Source organism: Molothrus aeneus, chromosome 4 (assembly GCF_037042795.1).
Source record: "Molothrus aeneus isolate 106 chromosome 4, BPBGC_Maene_1.0, whole genome shotgun sequence".
In the NCBI taxonomy this organism is placed as follows: domain Eukaryota; kingdom Metazoa; phylum Chordata; class Aves; order Passeriformes; family Icteridae; genus Molothrus; species Molothrus aeneus.
The window spans coordinates 14,367,546-14,391,351 of record NC_089649.1 but is presented as its reverse complement, the minus strand read 5'-3'; the positions used below and the strand labels follow the sequence as shown (position 1 = coordinate 14,391,351).

Below are 23,806 nucleotides of genomic sequence, written 5' to 3'. Positions count from 1 at the left end.
GTCAGGTGCTATTTTTGGCTCTGTATTAGGGTTCCCAGTTATGCCACTTAAGGAGAGAATCTGTTATGCTGACTGGTGAACTGGTGTGATTAATGCACCTATGGGCAAAGATATCCTTGTCTTGTAACTGGAAATCCTCTTGTTTGTTTTTCTCTTCAGACAGACTGGATTATGTTCACAATCACAAGCTGCTCTTGCTAATTTTCTGTTTCCAATTTTCACTTACTGCATATTTAGTAAGGCTATTGTTTGTGTAACTCATGAAATTGAGAAGCATGGCATTAAGTTTCACTGTTTAATATACTGAAATTATCGACTCTTGTCGAAGTAGTGGATAAGGCTGAGGTAAGGGTTGTTCTGGAGTATTTTGTGTTATAGAGACAGATTAGTTGTACAGAGTGATTCAAAATTATTCAAGATTTCCAGAATTTTAGTGCATTTCAACTGTTATTTTCTGATATCTAAATAGCTGCACATAATCAGTGCAATTCAATTTCAATATTTGAAATGCCATTTTGCAGACAGATCAGTTTTGGCCTTTGGAAAAACTGGTGAACAGACCTTGCCAGGAAGTCCTACTGCACTGGAAGTCCTTAAGAAATAGATACATGTAGGAACTCACTTTAACTTATGCATATTCCTACAGCTTATTTTTCTTTCTGTCATTTCCATTGCAGTGAGATGATGTGTTTGAAACACACCCAAATGCAATCTTCTATTTCCACATGTGTTCATTTTCAGAATTAAATTTTTGAGATGTTAAAAAAATACGTGCAAAAATCTTTCTGAAATTGAGATTAAAAACTAAAATGTGAGATGTCCTCTGTTCTGTCATCTGTTCCAACATCTGTGGGGCTGTGTGAGTTGTGGTGACCTGGCTAGTCTGTTTATTCAGCATTTCTGCATTGTCATACTGTAATAGGCGTTTCCTGGGCTTGCTGCCAGACTTTTTCTGTTTACCAGGCAGCAGGCAAAGATTTAACATTTCTGTTTCCTTTCTTACTCCTTAGATTCCCTGTGGGATGGAAGGGCTTGTCTTCTCCTTTTCTCACTGCTGTTCCTTGTCATGGAATATCAGTGGAAAGAGGATCATTTTCTAGTGGTGACTGTAATTATGTGACACAGCCACTGATTAAATAGTCATTTAAGAAGCTGACCTAGAAGAATTGCTCTCATTATGGTCTTTGCTTCAATTTTTTTTTCCTTTTTTCTATTTTCCTAAATAGGTTAATGAGCTCCCTTTATCCAAGACAGACAAATTCAACATTTACAAATTATTAGAAACAGAAAACTTTGTTTTTCTCTCACAGCTTATTGAATTTATTAAACTTGAAGGACAAAACAAAAGGATGCAACATGCCAAACCTCAAGTGGTGAATTGGACAATGTCTTGTGGAAGCTCTGACCTAGAAATCAGATTAATTTCATAGTTTATTGCAGTGTCCAGCAGAGCTGAGGAAGCCCTCAGACCTTTCCCAAGCTGAGGTTGTGCATGGCTTCATGAATGTGAATAATTTCATTGACTGCAGTGGGACTGCTGTGAAGGTTAAAATTAACCTATGGCATGGGTTTAAAAGGGACTTTTAGAGTAAGAGTAGACCAAAAAACCAAGTGAATTACTTAAATTAACTATAGAGAAAAAGGACCTTCAACATGCTCTTTAATATCTGAGCTAATTTTGCAGGTCAAGATGCACAGTCATAAAACAGAAGATCAAGTAATGAATTTTAAATTTTGCAGCAGAGTTGATACTTTTGTATTCTTTCAGAATGATCCGATCTGTTACCGTATTTCATGTTTCCTTTGCAGACAAAATAGTTGTGCATTTGAGCCTCCGAAATTAAGAGGCATTTGACCTAATTCCAATTATTTCCAGAGAACAAAGGAGGGGGTTTTGTCCCTTCTTGTCTGCTAATGACCTCATGGAAGTTGACTGGTGGGGGAGTTATTGTGGTGCCTTGCATAGTCCTTATGGCTATAGCCAGTAGGAAAGGTGTGGATGTCTAGAGTCTTACCAGGCTCACAGTTTTATGTCCTCAGACTTCAGGGCTCCCCAGCCCACTCTAAAGCTGTTTTGGGCAGATTTGGCCAGTCTCTGCAGCATTTGAGCTCTGTCAAGCTTTAAGTCAGAAGTTAGCAGCTTGCTAACCCTTCTATTGGTGTTGTGTAGTTTTGTGTACATGGGGAATTCCCAGAGGGATTCTCTATTAGAGCTGTCACAGGGGACACACATAAGCTGGTGAGGAACAGAAGCTTTTGCAAGTGTCAAGTGCTTCTTCATTACACCAGCAGGAATCTTTGCAGTTTGACCTGATTTTCCAGGTTTGCTACAGATCTGATGTAGCAGTGGGTTTTGTTGCTGTTCTTGTGTACAGTGTGGGCTTCTGGCCCTTGAAAACTTTCTTTTTTTTGCCTGCTCCCAAATTGCTTAGCATACTTGCCTTTGACACTTTGTCATTTCTGTGAAGTGAATAGGTTGTTAATTAAGGAAAGAATACTGGCAATTGTGGTATTTTTTGAAAGGGCATGCCATGGTCTCATTGGTTTGACTTTTTTCAGGCTATTTCTCCTTCCTAGGTGTATTCTGGCTATCCATATGGCTATTTCCTCACTGAAGACATGTCACAAAACATGACTCAGGATAAATAGCTGCCATAATTTAGTACTGAACTTCTTGTGTGCCTCTTGGTTAATCATGAAGGTCACTGATGGCTTAGTAAGTAATTGAGAATATTGATTAAACACACCCCCCTTTCCCTTAGTCAAGTTATTCTGAGAAAGAGCAGAACCAAGGGGAATTCCCAAGGTAAAAACTCCTGTGTGAAAATCACGGTACCCAGTAGGGAAGGGTGGGAATGCCCTTTTCACCTTCCTTTTTGAGTTCCTGAGGCTGCCCACAGGAAACTTCCTTTGGAAAATTAACCCTGCTCCTTTTGGTGATGGAGCTGAAATGGCAGACAGACAACTGACCTGTTCATGCAGGAGTGATTTCCTTGCATTTTGCACCATAAACCCTGGAAATATAAGGCTGGCAGCTTCAGAAAACACTGCAAGAATTTTAATAAGTCTGAATGGCAGTGAAGAGGAAGTGGCAGTGCTAAAAGTATTTCAAAAGAGGAAATAAAAATGGTGATTGCAAATATGACCTGACTGGTAAAGCAGACAAATATTTTACTTTTGCTTACTCAGAAAAAAAGTTGGTGCAAAGGGCAGAACTGCCAGGGCAGCACAGTTATAATCTGTCCCAGTCAGAGGAACAGCATTTCCTACAAAAAACGTGGAGACCCCTCACAATTAAGGCAGTAGCAGGAAGGTTGTATCTAGATTTGTCATGCTGATGTTTAAAAGATTGCTTGCATTTTTTTTTCAGCAATTCATGGGGAAAAAAAACCCACTGTAGTCCTTGAAGAATTTCAGCCTCAAATGCTCAGCTGCTGAGCTGAAAATACATTCACAAATCCAGCTGTTGCTGTGCATGCTAGTTTTCCTAGTTTTCTTTTTGCCTTGTATGTTCTGTGCTTCCTTTTAAAAATATTTACACCATATCCTGTTTTCTTGAAGTCAGTAGACAGAAGTATTTCTTCCATTGTTAAAACAAATACAAATAATCTCTCGTATTTTTTCCAGTTTTGATGTTTGAGATCCATTTTCAGCTGTGCTGAGAATTTGTCATCCAGAGAAGCTTTCCCCAGACAGAAGGTGTGGCTCTTCAGGCTTAAACTGTGCAGTCCTGTAGCTGATTACTTCAATGGAATCAGACATACTAAATTAAGCCAAACTATTTGTCTTTATAGCCCTTCCTTCTACGTTTAGAATGAAGCACATTTGTGGAGCTGGAATAGAGACAGTTTACCCACCAAGCTCCTGCCTGGGGGCTGTTGATATGTGATCACAGAACTCTGTTGACTGCTACAGATTTCTGGGAATTTGAATTTCCAGGAATTTTTCAAGTGTTTATAAAACCTTCTTGGCTCTCGTCTCTCTCTTTTTTTTTTCTTTTTTTTTTTTAAGTATTTTTCTTCTGGAGATTGTAGGAAGAATATTTTCTGGATAAACCTTCATCTATTTATTTCATTTTTTTCCCATTGTATCATAAAGGGCAATCAATAAATACATGATGAATTCTATTTATAAACAGTTGATCATTATTCATGCTTTTTCTGGAGGGAATGTATCTTCTGTTTGTTCAATGCAGTGGAAGCAGGGATTGATGTAAATCACATTTCAAGGCATGTGTGCTGGTAAGAGGAAAGGGATTTCCATATGGATGACAATTTGTATGTTCTAATCCAGTGGCTTGATCTGACTGAAGAAGTATTTCTTTGAAAAGAGCAAACTTCTTTGGTTTTAAATGTGTGTCAGAAACATAAGCCTATTGTGGAAAGTAACTATGATGGGTGTATGTGACATTAAAGCACTGCACTAGTACACAGCAGTGGATCAGGAATCTGATTTTTCAAAGTGATGTGGTTTTTTTTCTCCCTTCTTTTTTAATACCCCATGTTTGTGAGTTTTTTCCTGCCACATTTTAAGCCACATTTTTTGTGCTTTTAGCTGTAGATTTTGTAGTGCTTTGACCAGTAATTGTCTTAACAAGCTGTTGTTATGCCTGACACTCCTGTAACATAGTGCATATTTAGTCACATGTGCCTAAGAGAGGTCTTTGTGTTTGTCAGAAACTTCATCCAGTGTCTCAAGATTTCATTTCTTCAGTTGAGGTCTTTTTTGAGCCCATCAAGAAGCATGGGGATGCCCTGAGTGGATCGGACATGGTCTCAGAAAGCTGTGGAGAGAATGCCAGTGAAAGGATTCTGGGGAAAGGACTGAGTACAAAACCAGTGCAGTCTCACTCACACATTCTCCACTCTGCTGTGTGTAGAGACATATTTTGAAGAAAAGCAGTGCAGCAAGAGAACCTGAGCAGCCTTGAGTTGTCAGAGGAGCACCAGTTGTCAGAGTGAGTCATTTCTTGTTTTAATGGAAGGGATAGCAGTGGAGTTACCAGGTCACAGGCAATGTTTGTCTGGGAGAGGGTGATGCATTTAGAAATAAATAGGGTTTAACACATTTTAAACATGTTAATTGAAATATGCAAAGTCAACAGAAAAGTGCTTTCAGCACTAAGTGGGACAAAACAAAGAATGGATAAGACTATGGATAGATGGTGGAAAGAGAAGCAGCGTTATCGTACACTAGTTTGATAAACTAAATCTTGGTCCCTAACTTTCTGGAATACCTGACATCCTATTCATATGCACAGATCCCACAGCTAATGAAACTTAAAAAAACCCCAACTTTTCAAGATTTTTTGTTTATAAATTTCTAAACTGATTGCATCCTGATTAAGTAATAAAAACCCCTCTCCTATGACCTAAGTTCAGATATTCTTTGAAATGGAATTATGTGATTTGTGAGTTAGACCATGGTGGACTTGCAGCATTCAAAATCACATGCAAACAAGTTTATAATTTCAACTTAATAATTTTTTGAACACTGAGCAAAAATCTTTTATTTATTTGCTGTGATACATTTATTTAATTTCTGTAGGAGATGAAGACTTCATTTTAACATCAGTTTGCACCTGGAGAAATCCTCACTTGACTTTATTACAATAAAAGCCTAGAAAAATAACGATTAGGTTGTGCTTCTAGAAAAATGCATTTCCATTAATTTAATTTAGAAAATGCTTTCCTCACCTCATAATGTGGGGTGATTTGGGATTGGTAAATTTTAGCAGGTCTTTATTCTATCTTGCATACACTTGTTCAATGCTTTTCTCATTCTTGTGTATTTTAGATGTAGCCTGTCTGGATTATTTGTGGGGAGAAGGGAAACTTTGAGTATTCCCTGTTGGAATACAGCAAGCATCTGAGTAAAGCTTTCTCATAGCTGTGTTTATCTGGCTTTCAGTTATAATTGCATTTAACCCCTTTTTACAGTAATCTGTCTCGGTGTGTGAGGGCCAGGTGGGAGTCACACGGCTCAGGCACACTGTGTGGGAGCAGGCAGAGGCTGGCCTCAGCCTGAACTCCAGGACAGAAGTGCTGTGTCTCCACCTTCAACAGCTTATCTCATCACTGGCACTCAGGATTGCTCCTGTGTATTTTTGCCTGGGGAAGCTCTATGTACATGAACATGTGAGGAAGGATAGGTGGGAATTACACGTTTCTTAAAATTCCTTATTCATTCCCACTCCTAGTAGCCATTTTCAGCAGATTTTCTGGAGCATTTCTAAGGGTGTTCCTGTCATCTTTTGTGCACAGATCTGAGCCTCACTCTGTAGAATTGCTCTGCAGACAACAAAGGGATGCTGCTGCTTGCATTATACCCCTGTGAATTTCCCAGACTCTGACATAAAATCTGTCATTCCTTCCCCACTTACTCTCAGTTCATATGTTTGACTGGATGGGTTGAGGGGTGAGGTAAGGTGAGGCTTTCAATCAGAACAGAAAGATTAATTTTAGACACTTCTAAACCACAGCATTTAACTCCAGCCTGCTCGAAAGAGCACTGCAAGGGCATCAGGAGCATTGGTGGGCAGGCAGAACTTGTGGAAATGGCTCCCAGCTTTAGGGACTTGGACTCACAGAACACCTCTGCCCATGTCCTGCCAGTGCTGCTGTGTTCTGGGTGAGTCTGATGTGTTCTGGAAGTTTTCTCACAGCTTTTCCTGTTGGCTTGGTTGCTGGTTTCTAGAAATCTGTGGAAATGATGATGAGTCCTCTTGTTTATTAAGCAGAGAGGAATAAATCCCAAGTTAGCAAAACTTCTCTTAAATTTGTGCAGCCTTTTGAATCCAGTTGTTGATGCCTCTTTGGCTAACTAAAAGCAGCAGTTCTAGGCAGAGCTGAAAATCTCTCTCATCAATGAGAGCAAAGTGTCATTGCATCAGTAAGGTGGCAATAAAAGGATTTTGGTGCTGGCTGTGGCCCTTTGGCTGCGTGACACAGTGACACAAATGCTGGATGCTGTGAGTGGCTCTGGGCTGAGGATCTGGCTGCTCTCCTGGGGGAGCTGCCATGACAACCCCACTGCTGGTGGGGAATGCCCTGCGTGGAGTTCCTGCGGAGAGCTCGGGGTCGCTGGCATTCCGAGTGGCTCTGGAATATTGCAGGCACCAGAGAGCCTTTCCTCTCCTTTATGATCACAGTGGGTAAAATATGCAAATGGTCTTCTCAGGTATCTGGGAAAGAAAAAGGCTGGTTTCTCTAAAAGCAGATTTTTGTATTAGTTCTTTGATTTCATGGCTTTACCAAATGATTTTAACTTCTACTACTGAATTTAATGTGGGCATGCAATGTTAAAAAAAAAGAGAAACAACTATACATTAAAATTTTAATCTGTTTACATCTAAAAAAATAGCTTGCTTCCTGCAAACACTTGTTTCCCTCACAAGGGAATTAGAATGAGTGGAATTTCTTGTTATGGCTATTTGGTTTTAACTGTTTTGAAAGCAGACACTTGCTCCTTCACAAGGTGATTTTTATCGACTTTTGAGGTTGGAGATTTTTTCAAGGTATTTGGTTTAGTGCTTTTAGAGAATGTCTAAACCATCTTTTCTTTCTGATATCCCAATCCTTCTTGACATACATTACTTGGATAACATCATTATCCAAGTAGAATCATTACCCATATAATTAAGAACAGACAACTGCAAAGAGCATGGAAGGGACTCTATTTCTTTATTTTCTTGAATATGAAATCCTTTTAATAAAAAGAAGAATTACTTCATGATTTTATTTTAGCAGGACATTAAAACATGGAAATTAAATGCCTCAGAACATTAAAAAAAACCAATTTGCAGATGCAATCACTTTAATTCAATAGATCTTCCCACAAGCTATTAATATATTCTTAATACGTGAATCTTTGATATTTGAATAGTGTTTTCAGATTTTCCTGTCAAAGCAATGTGTGTGTAGTTATAGGCAGAAGTCATCAGCATGCTTATGTAACTATAAGCAAAAATACAGGTGCTAAATGTAAGAGTTTTTGGAGGTAAGGGGCAGTCATAATTCACATTCCTGGCCCTGGTGTTTCCTGCACTGCTAGAGATCTGACGTACTGAGGAACTGAAGTGCTTGTGTCATTACAAATGAATGTTAAGGTATCACTGTGAGAAGGTAAAGAAAAACTTATTAATTGCTGCTGTCTAACTCAAGATTTAGTTTTGAAGGTACTGCATGTGTTTATTTTGCTGTGCAGGTAACGTGCTTGCAGGACTTCTTTGGCGATGACGATGTCTTCATCGCGTGCGGGCCGGAGAAGTACCGCTATGCTCAGGATGACTTCGTGTTGGATCACAGTGGTAAGACTGCACATCCTGAACCCACTCAAATAGGAAATTCTCCATCCCATTCCCCTGTTCAGCCCTCAAGAATGGTGTGATTCAGGAAAATATACATGGGAGGATGTTTTCCAATGGATAAAAAAGTTTTTTCAAACCATCATCTGGATTCTGTAGGCCTTTTAAAATGTGCCAACAAAGAAAAACTTTGTAATGTAAGTTCAAGGAAAAGGCAGTACTCTACTAGAGAGTTTTGGAATTGTCTTGAAATATCAAATGATAAAGATCTTGGGACTTTTTCCCCCATGTTCATGGAACTGTAGAATTGGTTAAGCTGGAAAGGACCTTTAAAGGGCCTATGTAGTCCAACCCCTGGCAAGACCAGGGACACCTTCAAAAAAAAGAAGTTCAGGTTGCTCAGAGTTCCATTGAATGTTTCCTAGGGTGAGACATATATCTCCTCTCTGAGGACCTTATTCTAGTGTTTTACCTCTTGCTCAATAAAAAATGCCCTATATTTAGCCTGAATCTACAGTTTTTTTGCTTTAAAACCACTCTTCTTGTTCTATCACTACCAGTCCTACTAGACATAGTTTTTTCTGTCTTTATTGTTCAAGCTGTAGAAACACCCTGATTTTCTTTTATGAAAAAAAGTTAATTTCGTGTAAAGAAAACTTGTCCTGGCAAGAATAGTCAGATTATTCCAGAAGAGCTTCACATTGTGAATGAAGGATTTAAATTTTTTAAAAATAAAAACAACAGCACCTTCTGTTCCTGTAATTTTTACACACATCATTATTTCATTACAAAATGCTCAGTTGCAGCAGAAAGTACAGATGTGTATCTACCCACTGGCTGTACATTTGGATGGATGGAGGATTCAACTACCTCCCATTCTGCTGTTCTTGCTAGGGTGCTGCTTTTCCAGAACTGCTTGATTATGTTGAGTCACTTAGTGAGGGGGTGACTAAAATGGTGTTTTTTAACATAGTTAACAGCTAAAAAATTACTTTATTCTTATGAAGGAATAGAAGAGCATGGTTGTATTGAATCGCAATGTAAATCCCAGTCTGGGCATAATCCTAATTTCCCTAGCAGACTTTAAGGCTGTAAATTTGCTTTTCCCATTACACAAGGCACAGACTAATTGATCTCATTTCCTTGCCTTTTCCTCTTTCTTTCCTTTATCTCTTCAGCTTTGGTGGTCCTTGCTTCCTCTAATAGCTCTAGGGGTCTTTATGGATAAAAGCAGGTTGTGTACATGACTGGCAGGACATGCAGCTCAACTTAATTTTTTCATGATGACATGGCATCCTGATGATGGCATTGGCATCAGGGACAAAATAAGGAGAGAAATTGATGGTCCCATTTGGAGTGATTTGCTAATGATACTAACCATAGGAATTAAAATGTTACCAAAATGGCAATGCATGTGTGCTCATTGATTCCTTTCCCATTGAGGTGGTTATTTAATGATATGTAGCTGATGGTAAATGACAGTAGTCTGTTCTTTCAGCCTTCTGGAAACAATAGACATTTTTCACCTGTTCAAAAATTGGTCACAGCATCAGTTTCTCGAAAAAGAAGGGAAATAGTGCTGGCTGGGCAGTTGCCCAGTGTGGAAGTGCCATTACAGCAAGAACCTTGGCATCAGCATATGTGCAAACTTGAATTGTAGAAATAATCCAGCCTCAAGACATGAAGAAATACTGTCTGCAGAATGTCACATTGTGTAGCTCAGACGGGTTTTGATGGTGACTAGGTGAGAGTTGTGAGATGCTCTTACAAATCTGTTTGACTCAGCTGGGCAGAGATATTTAGAAAGTGCTGGTCATTTTCTGGATGACAAACAGCCATGGTGCTGTGTGGAGGGAGCCTGTGCATTGAGCTGTTGCCAAACCCTTGACAGAGTTTGCTTGCTTTGTAGAATGTCGTGTCATGAAGTCATACTCCCGCTCCTCTGCCATGAGGCACACTGCATCCAAAAGTCCAGGACCTTCACGTCGGAGCAAATCCCCTGCCTCAGGTACTACTGCTAGCAAAGAGCTGAACACATCAAATACACAAAAATGAATATTTTTCTAATGGGGTGAAAAACCTGTTGACCCTGTCTGTAATACAAGTGTTTCCAGAGGGGGAAAAACCCCTTTTTTCATTTTGCCTCTCACAGATTTGATAGTAATCGAAAAGAAATTTGCAATTTATTTTTTTTAAATCCTAGGAAGAAACATGGTTTCTATTTTTTAATTACAGGCACATGTAGTTTCAGTTTATGAACATTGGAGTAATTTGTGCTAATTGTGCTCTTGGGATATGTTTTCAGCATGGCACTCGATTTTACTGAAAACTATTAACTGCAGGGTTATATATGTGGTTAAATTCATGTTCATTGAACCAGAGTATACCCTTAAATTTTGAATTAGAAAGGTTTCTCCTATATAAGCCAAATACTATCAGAAATACAGGCCTTTGCTGGTTCAAGTAATTTTAGGAGATGTACTGTAGTGTGATTGCCCATTAAAAGAGAATTTTTCTTCCTGTGCTTCTTGTAATTTCAGGGAGAGGTGTTCACACTGTGATTTTGCCACCAGTTTGGCTGAACACCATATGTTCCAACAATTTTATGTAAATAAAGGGAGAAACTTCTTTTTTTTAAAAAAATTAAACCACTGCATTTAATTTCTAAATACTTCTTTTCGCCCTGAAATCAAACTATTGAATATGTAAATATACTATGCTCTTTTTTGAATGTAACTATAAATGTAAGCTTCTGTGTGTATTCAAAACTGTGACATGTTCCATATTCTCATCTCCACATTTGTTTTGCTTAATTGGTGCTGGTTAAAGTCATTTTATCGTTGGGTTTTTTCAAAGTGGAACATTAATAATCTGTTTATAAAGGTTGAATGTTTAACTGGAAAGCTTCAAAGGAGGATTGCAAAAAAATGTCTCATGAAGGGCAAGTTTTGCAACTGATCTACATTTCATGCAGTTCTTTTACCTCCAGAGATATGATGTAGAATATCTATCAGCAGTGAATTTTATGCAAAGTATTTAGATATCAGTGCTGTCATTCCCATGCTTATTTCTACTTAGGCCCTCTTTAGTTTGGTTAATTTGAAAAATGTATGCAAAGTGTGTGGTATTTATCCTTCTATTTACTTGCCTTTTTTTTTTTTACATGTGGTCTTTACTTATCTTTTATTTACCTTTCTTCCTTCCATGCATGTTGAGAGCTGTTTAATAACTTCTTTCCTTAATGTCTTTTTCCTTTGTGTCAAATACATGAGTACAGTAAAGAGGGGTGGCCACTCCAGTGCTCATTCTTCAGCAAAATCCCCAGGTGAGCCATTACTATTATGGCTGTATATCACTAGTGTGTCTCCTCCCTCTCCATTTACCTTTATTTTTGGTGCTGTATTTGGGAATGTGTTCAAGTTTGAAACACATTTTGCGTTGGATGAAACAGAGATGTAATGGGTGTTGGATGGTTTTTTTTGTTGAAGTAGATAATTTCAGTGAAATAATGCTTTTCACTTGTTGGACATCCGCTAATGGTGTCAAAGTTAAATTTCTAAAGGTATAATTTGACTACAAGTAGAGAGCATTTAAGAAGCAATACATTTGTATGTTTATTCTAAAGCATATTAAAATAGAAAATTTCAGCCAGCAAAAAGACAGGTGTGAGAATTACTGAAAAAAGCAGTGCAAAGCCATCTCATATGTTTCAATGTTATGTGCAATTTCTTATTTTTCTTATTTTTCTTGTATCACTTCAGCCTAAATTCTAAAAAAAACTGAGGAATCGCTGAACTTTCAGTTCAAAGTCAAAGCATTTGTGAAACAAGTAACATACAAATTAATTAGAAAATAAATGGAGTCTTTGGGTCATACTAGAAGTAAACAATGTAGAAGTTATTAATGATTTTAAAGTTTCAAACATTCCAGTATGCCAAACATGCAGCCTAACATGCACTACTTCAGAATGACAGAAAAGTTTTGGTTTTTCTCTTTTTTCTGTGTATTCACTGGTATGCATGTGGAATGAAACCTCAATATAATTTATGCTTAGAAAATAGATTAAAAAGGTAAGTTTGGCATACATAGGCAATAACCAGCAAATCCATAGCAGCAGATTTGTGCCAATGCAGATTGCTGGGTTATTGAGTGAGGGAAGGAAAAAATGCTGCTGCCTGAAACAGCAGTGTCATGGTTCAACCTCAGCCAGCAACTAAGCACCACACAGCCACTTCAGGCACTTCCTGACTTCTGGAAGTGAATTGGAAGGGTGAAAGTGAGAAAATTCATGGGTTGAGATATGGATTGTTTAGTAACTGAAGTAACAATAGTATTAGCAACAATGATGCCCCAGTGAAAATAACAAAGAGAGAGAAATAAAACCCAAGAATGACAAGTGATGTGAATGAGCAGCTGACTGATGCCACCTTGTCCCGGAGCAGTGTCCCCTCTGCCAGCATTCCCTCTCATTTTACTGCTGAGCATGATGCTGTATGGTCTGCAATATTCCTTGGATTAACTGGGGCCAGCTCTTCCACCTGTGTCCCCTCAGCTCATGAGGAGCAGAAAAGACCTTGATGCTGCGGATGCTCAGCAATCACAGGGACATCCCTGGATCAGCAGCACTTCCCAGCACAAATCCAAACCCTGTGCTAGCTGCTGGGAAGAAAATTAACTGCACCCCAGCCAGAACCAGCAGAAGCAGTTGGCTGACTCCCTATAGATGCAAAATCTTTACATCTGCCCAGGGCCAGTTGCAGCTTTCCCTGTTGTTGCAGTTGCTTAGCCGCTGACGTGCAGTGGCTCTCCAGAGGCACTGGCAGAGAGGAATCTGCAGACAGCACTTTCCAGCAGGATCCTCAGCAGAATGAACTGTGTGTTCTATAGAGGCACAGAAGTTGGAAGGCACCTCTGGGTGTCATTTAGTCATACCCCTGGCTCAGAACACCACCCTTCTCCACCAAGAATAGCTGAGATATTAGCAAAGAGCTACAGTACTGTCAGTGTAATCTGGGCTCTTCTTCCTTGGACAGTTTTGGGAGGGAAGCACGTTATGTTAACCAGCCAGTTTCACTGGAACAGCCTAGTGGTTCTGCCAATGCTTAGAGAGGATGGTAGTGACTTGGACAAGGATGCCTTACAGTGGTCCTGTCCTGGAAGCAGTGACTTTTCTGTGAGCTATATAAAAAAATCTTTGAACAAACAAAAAATATTTTTCCTCCTGTGGTACTAGTTTGTTATTTGGAAGCAAACTCTGAGACGTTTCTACCGAATTATCTAATTATCTCATTTTTGGTCATGCAAGAAGCAGAAAACAGTAAGATAGCAGTCACTAGCTCTTGCCATTGTCCCACTTGCAAATTCTTTCTAAAACAAGGATGCATTGGTTATCCAAAACGAACTGTTGAAGTCTGCAGGAGGGTGGTGTACTCTTAGATGCTTCCAACTTCTCAAAAAAAAAAAAAAAAAACAAACCTTAAAATCACCTATTTTTCTGACAGGTAAACATTGTTAAAATCAAGATGAAAATGTCCTAAATACACTGAATACTTTTTAAAGAAAATACTAAGGTCTTGGTACTGTAAAAAAACTGGGAATATAAATCCAAGTTATCAGACTTCAAGGTAGATTTATAGAATAGCTAACCACCAATTAATTATATCTTAACATCATACACCAGAGAAGGAGATTTTTGTGAAAACCAGGGATTTGTGGAAGTTGCAGTGCAGTCAGCCTGGTCTAGTGGCAGATGGGCTGCCCAGGTTGTAAAAATAGCCCTTGCAAGGCATCTCCCATACTCAGATAATGTTAGTGTGCTGGGTCCTGTAAAATAAATCCAGTAGTTTAAGAAGTGATATATAACCCATGACAGACCTGAATATGTAAAGGAATTGTGCAGGTTATTTAATTTGAAGCTCAGTTTCTGTTTACCAGGGTTGTCTTTTCTTTCTGGAAAAATAATTCATCACCATGCTATGAAGGATTTTTAGCTCTTACATTTCTGCCTAGTATTCTTTTCTCCCATAAAAAATAAGGATCAGCTGAAAAGAAATGATGTCTCATCATATAACATTGCATCATATTTGTGTCTGATGTGTACTATTCTCTCTGCATAATGAAATTTGTCAGTTTGACCTTTTCAGAAAAATACAAGGACTGACCTAAGTAACATTCAATACACCAGAGAGATAACAAATGTTGTATGAGGTCTGTCTAAAAATCTGGACTTAAAATGAATGAACTCTTTAAGACAAGAGGGAGGATATTGGATATTTTCAAAGACACTTGTACTTACTGGAAGCTCAAAAACAATCTACTAGCTTTTCTCTTGTTGAGGTTTTTTTTTTCCTCTAAATCAACATTTTCTGAACTACTGCTGAAGTTTTCTGCTATGCAAACAGTTAATTCTTCTTGTTAGAACTCCAGTTCTGTGAAACATGCTACCTAGAAAGTAAGGCCTTGATCCAAACTGAAGAGGAGGAGGGTCAAATATCCTCAGAAACATTTTCTTTCTATAAATTTTATTGTGTGATACCACAATTTATTGTGCAATTTTTGAAGGCTGTGGCTTTTTTTTTTCCCCCTTTGTTTCTGTGCCCAAAACTCTCTCCCTGGCAAAGGACAGAATGGGTCTTTTTAATCTCTGGAATGACAATGCAATATTTGCATGTCTCCTTGATGCCATATCCAGCCACATGAATTTTCAGGGTGCAGTTTTATGACATGCAAATATATGTTATTCCTAAATACTGAGGACTCTGTTTTGGTCTATGTTTGCCGGCTTCAGTAGTATTCAGTAGTAACTTTTGATTTTTATTCATCTTTTCTTTCATTTGTTCACTTTCATTGCTTTGGCCAGTTAATGGAACCCCAAGCAGTCAGTTATCCACCCCAAAATCTACAAAGTCCTCCAGCTCTTCACCAACAAGCCCAGGCAGCTTTCGCGGACTCAAGGTAAGTGCAAGAACCATTAAACCCCCTAAATTTCATTATTTTGTGACTGTGTGACACTGGTGCTGAAGGAAAAATAAAAAGCTATAATTTTGGAGGGTAGCCTTGCATGTATGATTTTTGCTAATGTGGAGAATAGATCTGAAGTAAGAATTTTGTGTTTTGTCTGGGTTGAACGCTCAGTTTAGGAAAGGCAGAGTGTGATGCTGGCTCGAATATGCCACTTTGTCCTCCCAATTTTCCATCCAATCCTCCAAGCAATTTGTATCCCTTCAGCCTATAGAAATATAGTATTGTTTTATAGTCTGTAGCATTGCCCAAGTTTCATCTAAAGCAGACTTATTTCTCCCTGGCACCAATTTCACCCCTCAGTCCAGTCTCCTGCCAGAAAGGGTTTGAGGGCTTCCTTTGGGAGCAGCCTGATGTCTGGCAGATTTTTCTGTGCTGCACCAAGAGATTTCTCTTCCACTCCCACTTCAGAACTGGCTGCATTTGCAGTTCTTGGAGGCTGCTCTGTGCCTTTGGCTCAGTGAAATAAAAGGAACATTCTGGGTTACAGTAGAGCATCTCATTGCTGCATTTGTGCAGCTGTCCTTTCAAGGGGAATTTTCTTATGGAATCATAAATTGCAGCCTTTCTGGAAGCAGACTGGATGGTTTGCACTGATTATTCTGATCAAGTAATAGCTCCTATTGGTGAACACAGCATTTGTGAAGAGGCTGCATAATTCTGTGGAAAACTGTTTTCTCCATTGAGAGTCAGGCTAAAGGACGTGATTTGAATAGTGCTCAGATTTGGGTTTTGACATGCTAATTGTTATCAAGTCTTGTTTTGCAGGGAGTATTGGCACTGGTTTTTGCCAGACTGCTTGTGATAATTCTGACAAAGAATTTTGATTATTTTAATTTATTTGTTTAATTTATTGTTTAATTGTTCAATTTCTAAAATAATTTTAAATTATATCGGTGGCTGTTTGGTTCAATAATTTTCAAGAGCAATAATAGTTCTGACATGGAAGATTAGAACTGTGTGTCTTAAAATCTGTCTGGACAGCTCCTCTATGGAGTTTATAGTAGAGGACACCAGAATCACTGGGCTTGAGGCTCTCAGCTGCTTTGCACTATATTTAACAAATGCTCTTTGGTCTTTCTTTAATGAAATTACAAGTTTAGAAATGAGATCATTTGCCTTGGTTTTTTCCACTGCTGCCCTGTCTGTTTTTAACTGATTAAAGCTTCATTAAGGCAAAGATAATTCTGATAGCAGCAAGCAATTCTCACCAAACTGGACATGTCCCCTTTCCCATTCTCTTTCACTCAAGTAGGCTGCTGTACATTTTCAATTTGGAATTTAATTGGTGCTGGGTACTAATTGGTTTTTGTGTCAAATTATCCACTCCCATACAATCAAAGACAACAGCAAAACCAAATTAAGCCCCTCAGACCTGGTGTGTTACTGGGGTAGTGAGCACCTCTTGTTTTATCCTTTAGGATGGATCTGTTTAGCAGTAGAGTCCCAGCTGTGCTCCTGAGACAAAAGATAGGGAAAGTTATCAGGGGAATTCCAAAGGGATCAAGTGTGCTGTTCAGTCACACTTCTTTCTCAATTATGTTGTAGAAATAAGGTTTGTTTTGGGGAAGCATAAAACCAGTAACACTGAGGCACAGTTTTATGCAAAAACAGATTCTTTTAAGAAATTCATACACCCTTTTGTGAAATTGGGGCTTTTTTTGGTTACTCTGATGAGAGAAAAGGGGGAAGAGGGAACAATTTTATTATTTGGAGATCATTGCTTTTCCCTATTGTTTAATAGCTCCTTCTTTCTAAGACTGCACTGCTGCACAGACAGGCAGTCTGGCTTCCTGCACTTGTATAAAGAAGGTGCCATGACTACAGCTGAGTGAAAATTTAGATATAAATACTATTTCAGTGACAGAATAAGGTGCATTTTAGAGTTTTCTGTCTTTGGGAGTTCAATATTTTGAGTGATTTATTGTGCACAAATCATATATATTTGTTTTTGTAAAGGCTGAAACAGCAGGACTGAATAATGGTTTTGTACAAGCTTGAAGCAGCATAAAAAAGGGGAAAAAAATCAGGGTTGATGTTTCTGTTTCCTGTAAAGAGCAGAACATCAGAGCAGCTGCACTTGAACTGCACTTTAAAAGCTGTTTTATTTGAAAAGCCAGAGCAAAGTAAGATATTTTACTATAGATTAAAACCTTGCTAAGCTTTTTGTAGTTTGACAATCAATGTAGAGTATAAGTGATAGTGCTAGTCATCAAGGCAGCCAGCTTGCAAAAATACTGACTGCAGCAGTAATTTCTTCTCAGTCTCAGACACTGAATCTTATAGCATATTCTCTGAATGCCACTACTCCTTTAAAGAGAAGTCTCTTCAGTCCCCAAGGATTCCTTCTGCTTCACAACTCTTTTGTTAGGAGTGGTATGTTCAGGCACAGAAAATTCCTCACAGGAAAGACTCCTTGTGAACAGTTTATCTTTAAAGGGAAGGGCTGTCTCTCTCTCCTTTCTAGCTCTTCCAAGCAGAGTGCCCTTGTGCTATTAATTGTTCAGTATATACAGTAAGTCCAGCATCCCAGCCTTGAAGAAGTGTTTTAAATAGTGGACTCTGAGGTTATATTGAAGTCAGGAATTAAAGCTATGTCTTAATAATAGTAAACATTATTGAATTTCCCCATAAACCCAAATAAAAATCTTTATTCTGGTAAGTGACAGATGTGGATACTATGCACCCAATACCCTATATAGTCTTATTCAGGCTGTTTATTTTTAACAGCCCAGAATTACTCTGTAACTCAGCATTTCACTTAGCAGAGGCTTTGTTCCAAGGTGAAAATTTAGATCTAAAAGTTAACAAGTCAGGGTATGAAGTAAATGACTACTCTGTGCAGTGTTCTCTTTTGATCAAATGTGCTGAGTTGCTTATTTTTCTTTTGAATTCCAATGGAGATAAAATCTGGTGCATGGGTTAATAATAATGGTAATGGTGCATTTGGTGTCACAGGACAGCTGACCAAGAGAAGTCCTTTTGCTGTTCTGTAGGCAGTGGGAAGGTTTAACATTTTGCTTTGGTTCTAAGTGTACATTTCCATGCAAAGCTGTTATGGGTGATTTGACTCTTAGCTCTTCCATCTGTTGTTCTGCAGACATTGTACCATAAAAAACATCCAGAAACTAAATTAAATTTGGAAATTGGTGTAACTTTGGAAAGTGGTGTTGTGGCATTCACGTTCTCTGGAGAAGTACCCTTTGCCCAGGATTTTTCTCCTGGGAAGCTGAGAAGCCTCAGAGAAAAAGGAAAACAATTCTTATCTCATTTGCTTCTTCTGTGTTGTGCTCACATATGGAATGTGCTTGGAGATTGTTTACCCACAGGTGATTGTTTCATTGGATTCTGGTGTGAGTTGTTTTGACTCTTTGGCCAATCAGGGCCAAGTTGTGTCAAGACTCTGGAAAGAGTCACGAGTTTTTATTATTATCCTTTTAGCATTCAGTAAATATCCTCTCTGTATTCTTTAGTATAGTATAGTATTTAATATAATATAGTAGAATAAAGTAATAAATCAGCCTTCTGAGAACATGGAGTCAGATTCATCATTCCCTCCTGCCATGGGGGACCCTGCAAATACAATATGGTGTCATAACTTCCTTATGCTTACTTGGATTGCCTTATTGTCCCATCTTGAAATTAAGGACCACAAGGCCTTGCAATCTTTTTAAAAAGAAAGTAAAATCATCCAAATAAAGAGGTGTTACAGTTGAAGCCTTTCATAGACTCAGAATTATGCCAAATAGTTTTGTGTTTGAATTTGTTTGGGTGTTACTTTTGCAATTGATGGACAACACGGCTGAAGTGAAAGGGCATTAGAACCTGATCCAACAAATAACTTAAGTACTTGCTTAACTTTCAGCAATTGAGTAGTTCCTTTTAGTTCAATGAGGATGTTAATGTACTTAAAGTTAAACATGTGCTTAAGTGATTTGAAGGATTAGTGCCTATCTTCATCAAGGTTTTTGATCTCCTCAGTGTTGTACACATGTGCTTTGTGTGTAGTTATATGTAAAGATCATTTACATGTGATTATCCAGCCTAGTGACACAGGGGCCACAGCAGTTCATAGAGGGATTCTTTCAGGTATGCATTTGGTGAGTTTACAATTCATGTGTAAGGATTAAAAAAAAATACTAAGTTTCTGTCTTACACATTATGTTACCATTAAAGTGTTATAATAGTAAATACTCACAATATCTCTATGAAACACTGATTATATAAATAGCATTTTATTTATGTTCAGATTATCTTTTAGTCCCTTCTTACTGCAGCCTTTCAGGAAGAATTACAATGACATAACCAAAGTGTCCCCAGATTTCAGAGAATACTTCTGCAAAATTAATCCACAGTCCCACTAAAATACTGATACTCCACAGTTAGGTTCACCACCATTCCATGTAGCTGCCAAGGAGTTAGGTATTTTTTTCAATATGAAAATAATCCCCAAATGTTTCCACAAACATTTGTGTCATGGGCACTCTTAATCCTGACTGCAGAGGTTTGCCAGCCAAGGTACCATTCTACTGCAAGAGAATATGGGTTTATTTATAAGGATCTGTGGATCCTCAATAAATAAAATCCTACCAGCTGTGGAGTTGTGGCAGAGCAATGGTAAAACCTGCCATTTCAGATTCTCATCTAACACCTCAGCCACAATGGCAGCATTAATTTTCTTTTATTTTTGTATTCATTTTAGCTTTTTTTCCTGTTAATGTTTGCTTCCTTCTTGTGGTAAGAAGGAATGTGCCCAGTCATGCTCTGCCCTGATTACAAGACTGAAGGAAGTTGGAAATGTGGGCTAGATGTTCCCATGTATTGTCACTCACTGAAAACCCAAAATAGAGTACTAATATTCTAGGCTGATGACTAATACTTGGCCATGGTCTGTTCTGCTATCTCTGCTTCATGCTTGAAGAAAATGTGGCTGACTGGTTAAGAGACTGACTCATGATTTTATATAAATGTCATTTAACCCAAATGTCCTTGTTCCTAATCCCTGTTAAATAGACAGAGAACTCAGAAAGACAGTAGCCTTAACATAGCCTGGGTTTAAGTTATTAGCAAGGAGCAGAGTAGTAGCTGCCTGCTTGCTGTTTGGTGCTAATTCTGTGCCAAACGCTGGTAAAGGTTGTTGTTTTGGGGGCTCTGCAAAATTAAGTTGTACAGCTTCTAGTTACTGTACCTTTAGCTGATTTGGCAGCTCAGCTGCCACTAGAAACTTAAGCATTCATTAGCATTTCATGAGCCTTTAGACAATATCCCTATCTGTCAGTTCAGTTCTTTCCCTGACAATAGTGTTAATGATTTAAAATATTCAGCAGTGTAACCAGACAATGTCAGCTAAAAGGCAAAATGCTGCATTTGCATTCCCGGTGTCTCGAAAAGCCATTTCAACAGACACTGAGCTTAAGGCAGAGAAGCATTTTAATCCTTCCTGTGGTGAGTGCTGAAAACCTCCATAATGGCCCACGAAGAAAACAAGATCTGGAACTTCACAGAACAGCAAGAAATGTTGCATAGAGGAGGGGGAATGATCTAAACTTTAATTTCATGCAGCATCCCTATACATAACTGTAATAGGAGAGCTTATAAAAATGGTGCACAGAACACATCCAGTATATTTTACTATTTATGGCATTCATTCCTATGCCTCCACCCCTTTTCAAAATAAAAACTTAGCATCGTTTACATCCCTGGGCAGTATGACAGGATGACTTAAAGTAGAATCATGAAGATTCAAATCCAGTATCAATTAAGCTGTTAGTGCAGGAAAATCAGTTTTCTTCAGCTGTCATGCTTGAAAATTATTTAGATATTTGTTTATTTACAGTGTCACAGCTACTAAAACTGGATCTGTCTGGATACATATCTGATACATCTAAATTGAAATGTTTTTAGGTGTCAAAATCTTCACATTTATAATAGCCTAAAATATAGCCTGATAGGTGGCTAAATAAATCTGATTATCATGGATGTACCTGGCTACCTAGGCCAAAACTGCAGGTGTTGCTGAAAGGACTTTTCTTTGCTATTTACTGAAATCTCTTCAACTGCTTATCTAAATAGAAATATTGTGGCTGAATCTTAAATTGGTACAAGTGACAATGATGATGAACTGTGAGAAAACAAGAGTGAAACTAAGATGGGAGTAGAAAAGTAAACTGAATCTGTATCAGTGTTTTTAGTGGGGTTCTTTTTCAACTTTGCTGCTATTTTGTACGGCTATTCTTTGTGATTACCATCAGAAATTAGAAGTTCTTGTGTCCTTCCACAGATCTCCCCACATGGTGGATCTTCTTCCAATGTGAATGGTGTATCTGAGTCACTCCGTTGCCAGAGTCCCGAAGGTAGGACACCAATAACTGCTGGCAATCCCTGCCCCAATTTGGCTGTGGGTGACACTTGCATTAGCACTATCTGGGGGTTTCTGATGACTCCAAATAATTTTCTCTTTGGAGAGGTTTGTTACCTTGTTGATTCACCTTGGAAAAATTTTGGCCTAATTCATGCATCAAGGCAGTAAAGTAAGGAGATAAATTTGTTAATTTATTTTGTCCATTGGTAGCATATTGCTGGACCTTGCTCTTCAATAGTTGCTGTCAGGAATTTGGCTGATTTTGAACATGACCTACTTTATCACTAGAAATGTGTTTGTGGCTGGATTGAAAGAAGAACCATCCTCAAAAGAGCTCATTGTGCTTCAGGTGGAACCACTGGCCAATCAACTGACCTTAGATAAATTAAACCTTTCATTCCTCATTTCTTTACAGCAAAATTAATTATTTTAAAATATTTTTAAATTTCATGTTGGAGTAATGTTTTTCATTTTAAAAAAACTGAAATAAGCATCTATCAAAATTACTTGCATTTTGGATGTTTTAGGAGTACCGAAAAGAACTTAAAGGCATTCAGCAGATAAAACTTTTTGGGTCTTTCATATGCATGTAGCTGTATCTTATTTGCATTTTTGCTTTGAATTTGCAAACAAAAGAAGTCAAAAAAGTAATTTCAGGTCAGAAAATTTTAGATTAAGAACTTCTAACTGCATTCATTACTTTTAGAATATGCCTATACAAAAACATAGCAAGAGGCTTATTTGTGTGTTCAAAGGTCAAATATCTTTGGGTTCATCTTGTTCTTCTTTACACTTGAGATAAAACCAAGGGAATTGCAGCAGAGAAAACAGCTTACTTTTAAGTTTTGTTTTGCATTTGTGACTGTTTTTTATCTGTGGAGCCCATTGGGAATATATTGCATCCTGCTGACACTTCTCTTCAGCTTGCATTATTGGCTTCTCTATTTTTTTACAGGCTTGAATGGAAACAAGTTCTCAGGGTCATCTACCATTCTTGAGAAGTATAAAGTGGGGAAGGTGATTGGTGATGGCAATTTCGCTGTTGTAAAGGAGTGTGTGGAACGGTGAGCAAGGAAACTGTTCAGTCCTGCTGTTTATTGTACTGGAAAAAGCCCTGTGCATTAACATAATTTCCTAGACTAATGTAATGAGATGAAAGCAAAGAGCAGTTGCAAAAATATGCACACACTTCAGGAGAAATAGGCATAGCAAAACATGCAGAGCTTCCTGTGTTTTCTTCTAGCAAAGGGATACGAGAGCAGAGAACCATGGATTTTATCCCAAAAATAAAGGAGCCATCACCTTCTCTTGGTGCCTCCTCAGGAAACCCCACAGCTCTTCAAGAAGTCTCTCACACTACAGATGGTTGTGGATGACAGGAAATTCTATGTGGCATCTAAACAGCGTTTGAGAGACCCCCCCAGCCCTTCTGCCTCAGCAATTCTGCTGCTGTGGTGTCCCCAGTGCCTGCTGCTGATGTGATTTTTCACAGCTTTCAGCATTCTGTGGGTAGAGGACTCTTAAAGACGTGCAGTTGTTGGCTATCAGCCTGTGCTGGTGGCTCCCTTGGGCTTGCTCCTTGTGTTTGGGGGTGTGGGGGAAGCCAGACACTTCAAATGAACCCTCCAATATTCCTGAAATATCCTTGTGCCTGATTCCCTGTGGGGTAGGCAGGACACCTTTACAGACCTGTGGAGTGCTGCTGCTCTTCCTCTGCAAGCTTTGTGTCACATTTGCTGCCAGTGCAAACATAGCAGATGATCTGACTGTCACTTTCTCAGTGTATTTTTTTAGAACCACTTTCTGCTATTTTCATCAACCTGAGAGTTATCTCAGTTTCTTAAATATTATGAGGAATCTCCAATTTGTACGCAAATACTGGGAAAACTCAGCAAATGACTGTGAGAAACATAAATGTTAGAGAAAAATCCTATTATTTGATCCTCACCTGCTGGTTTTAGTTAAATTGGAAAAAAAAAAAGAATTCGGAATGGAAACATCTCATTCCAGAACTGGGGTTAGACTAACAGGTCTGTAGTTCCCTGGCTCTTCTGTCATGCCCTTGGAAATTCAGTGTCAGCAAATGGAAGGTCACTGCTCCCACCCTTGTAATCCTCTGG

The 23,806-nt window shown here is 38.5% G+C and overlaps 1 protein-coding gene across 5 annotated transcripts in view; it reads left to right on the top strand.

The window, feature by feature from the left end:
- DCLK2 (doublecortin like kinase 2) overlaps positions 1-23,806 on the top strand; it is a 78,610-nt gene that overhangs the window by 35,457 nt on the left and 19,347 nt on the right. For 3 of the 5 annotated variants that reach the window (XR_010783479.1, XM_066547966.1, XM_066547968.1), the window contains exons 3-8: positions 8,206-8,308; positions 10,215-10,313; positions 11,583-11,630; positions 15,165-15,259; positions 21,606-21,678; positions 22,642-22,750. Coding sequence is in view for 3 of the 5 variants with exons in the window: in XM_066547966.1 (XP_066404063.1) it covers positions 8,206-8,308; positions 10,215-10,313; positions 11,583-11,630; positions 15,165-15,259; positions 21,606-21,678; positions 22,642-22,750 (527 nt within the window). In the remaining 2 variants the exon portion in view is untranslated. The remainder of the gene's footprint in view (positions 1-8,205; positions 8,309-10,214; positions 10,314-11,582; positions 11,631-15,164; positions 15,260-21,605; positions 21,679-22,641; positions 22,751-23,806) is intronic. The other 2 variants (XR_010783480.1, XM_066547967.1) reach the window with 1 other exon arrangement.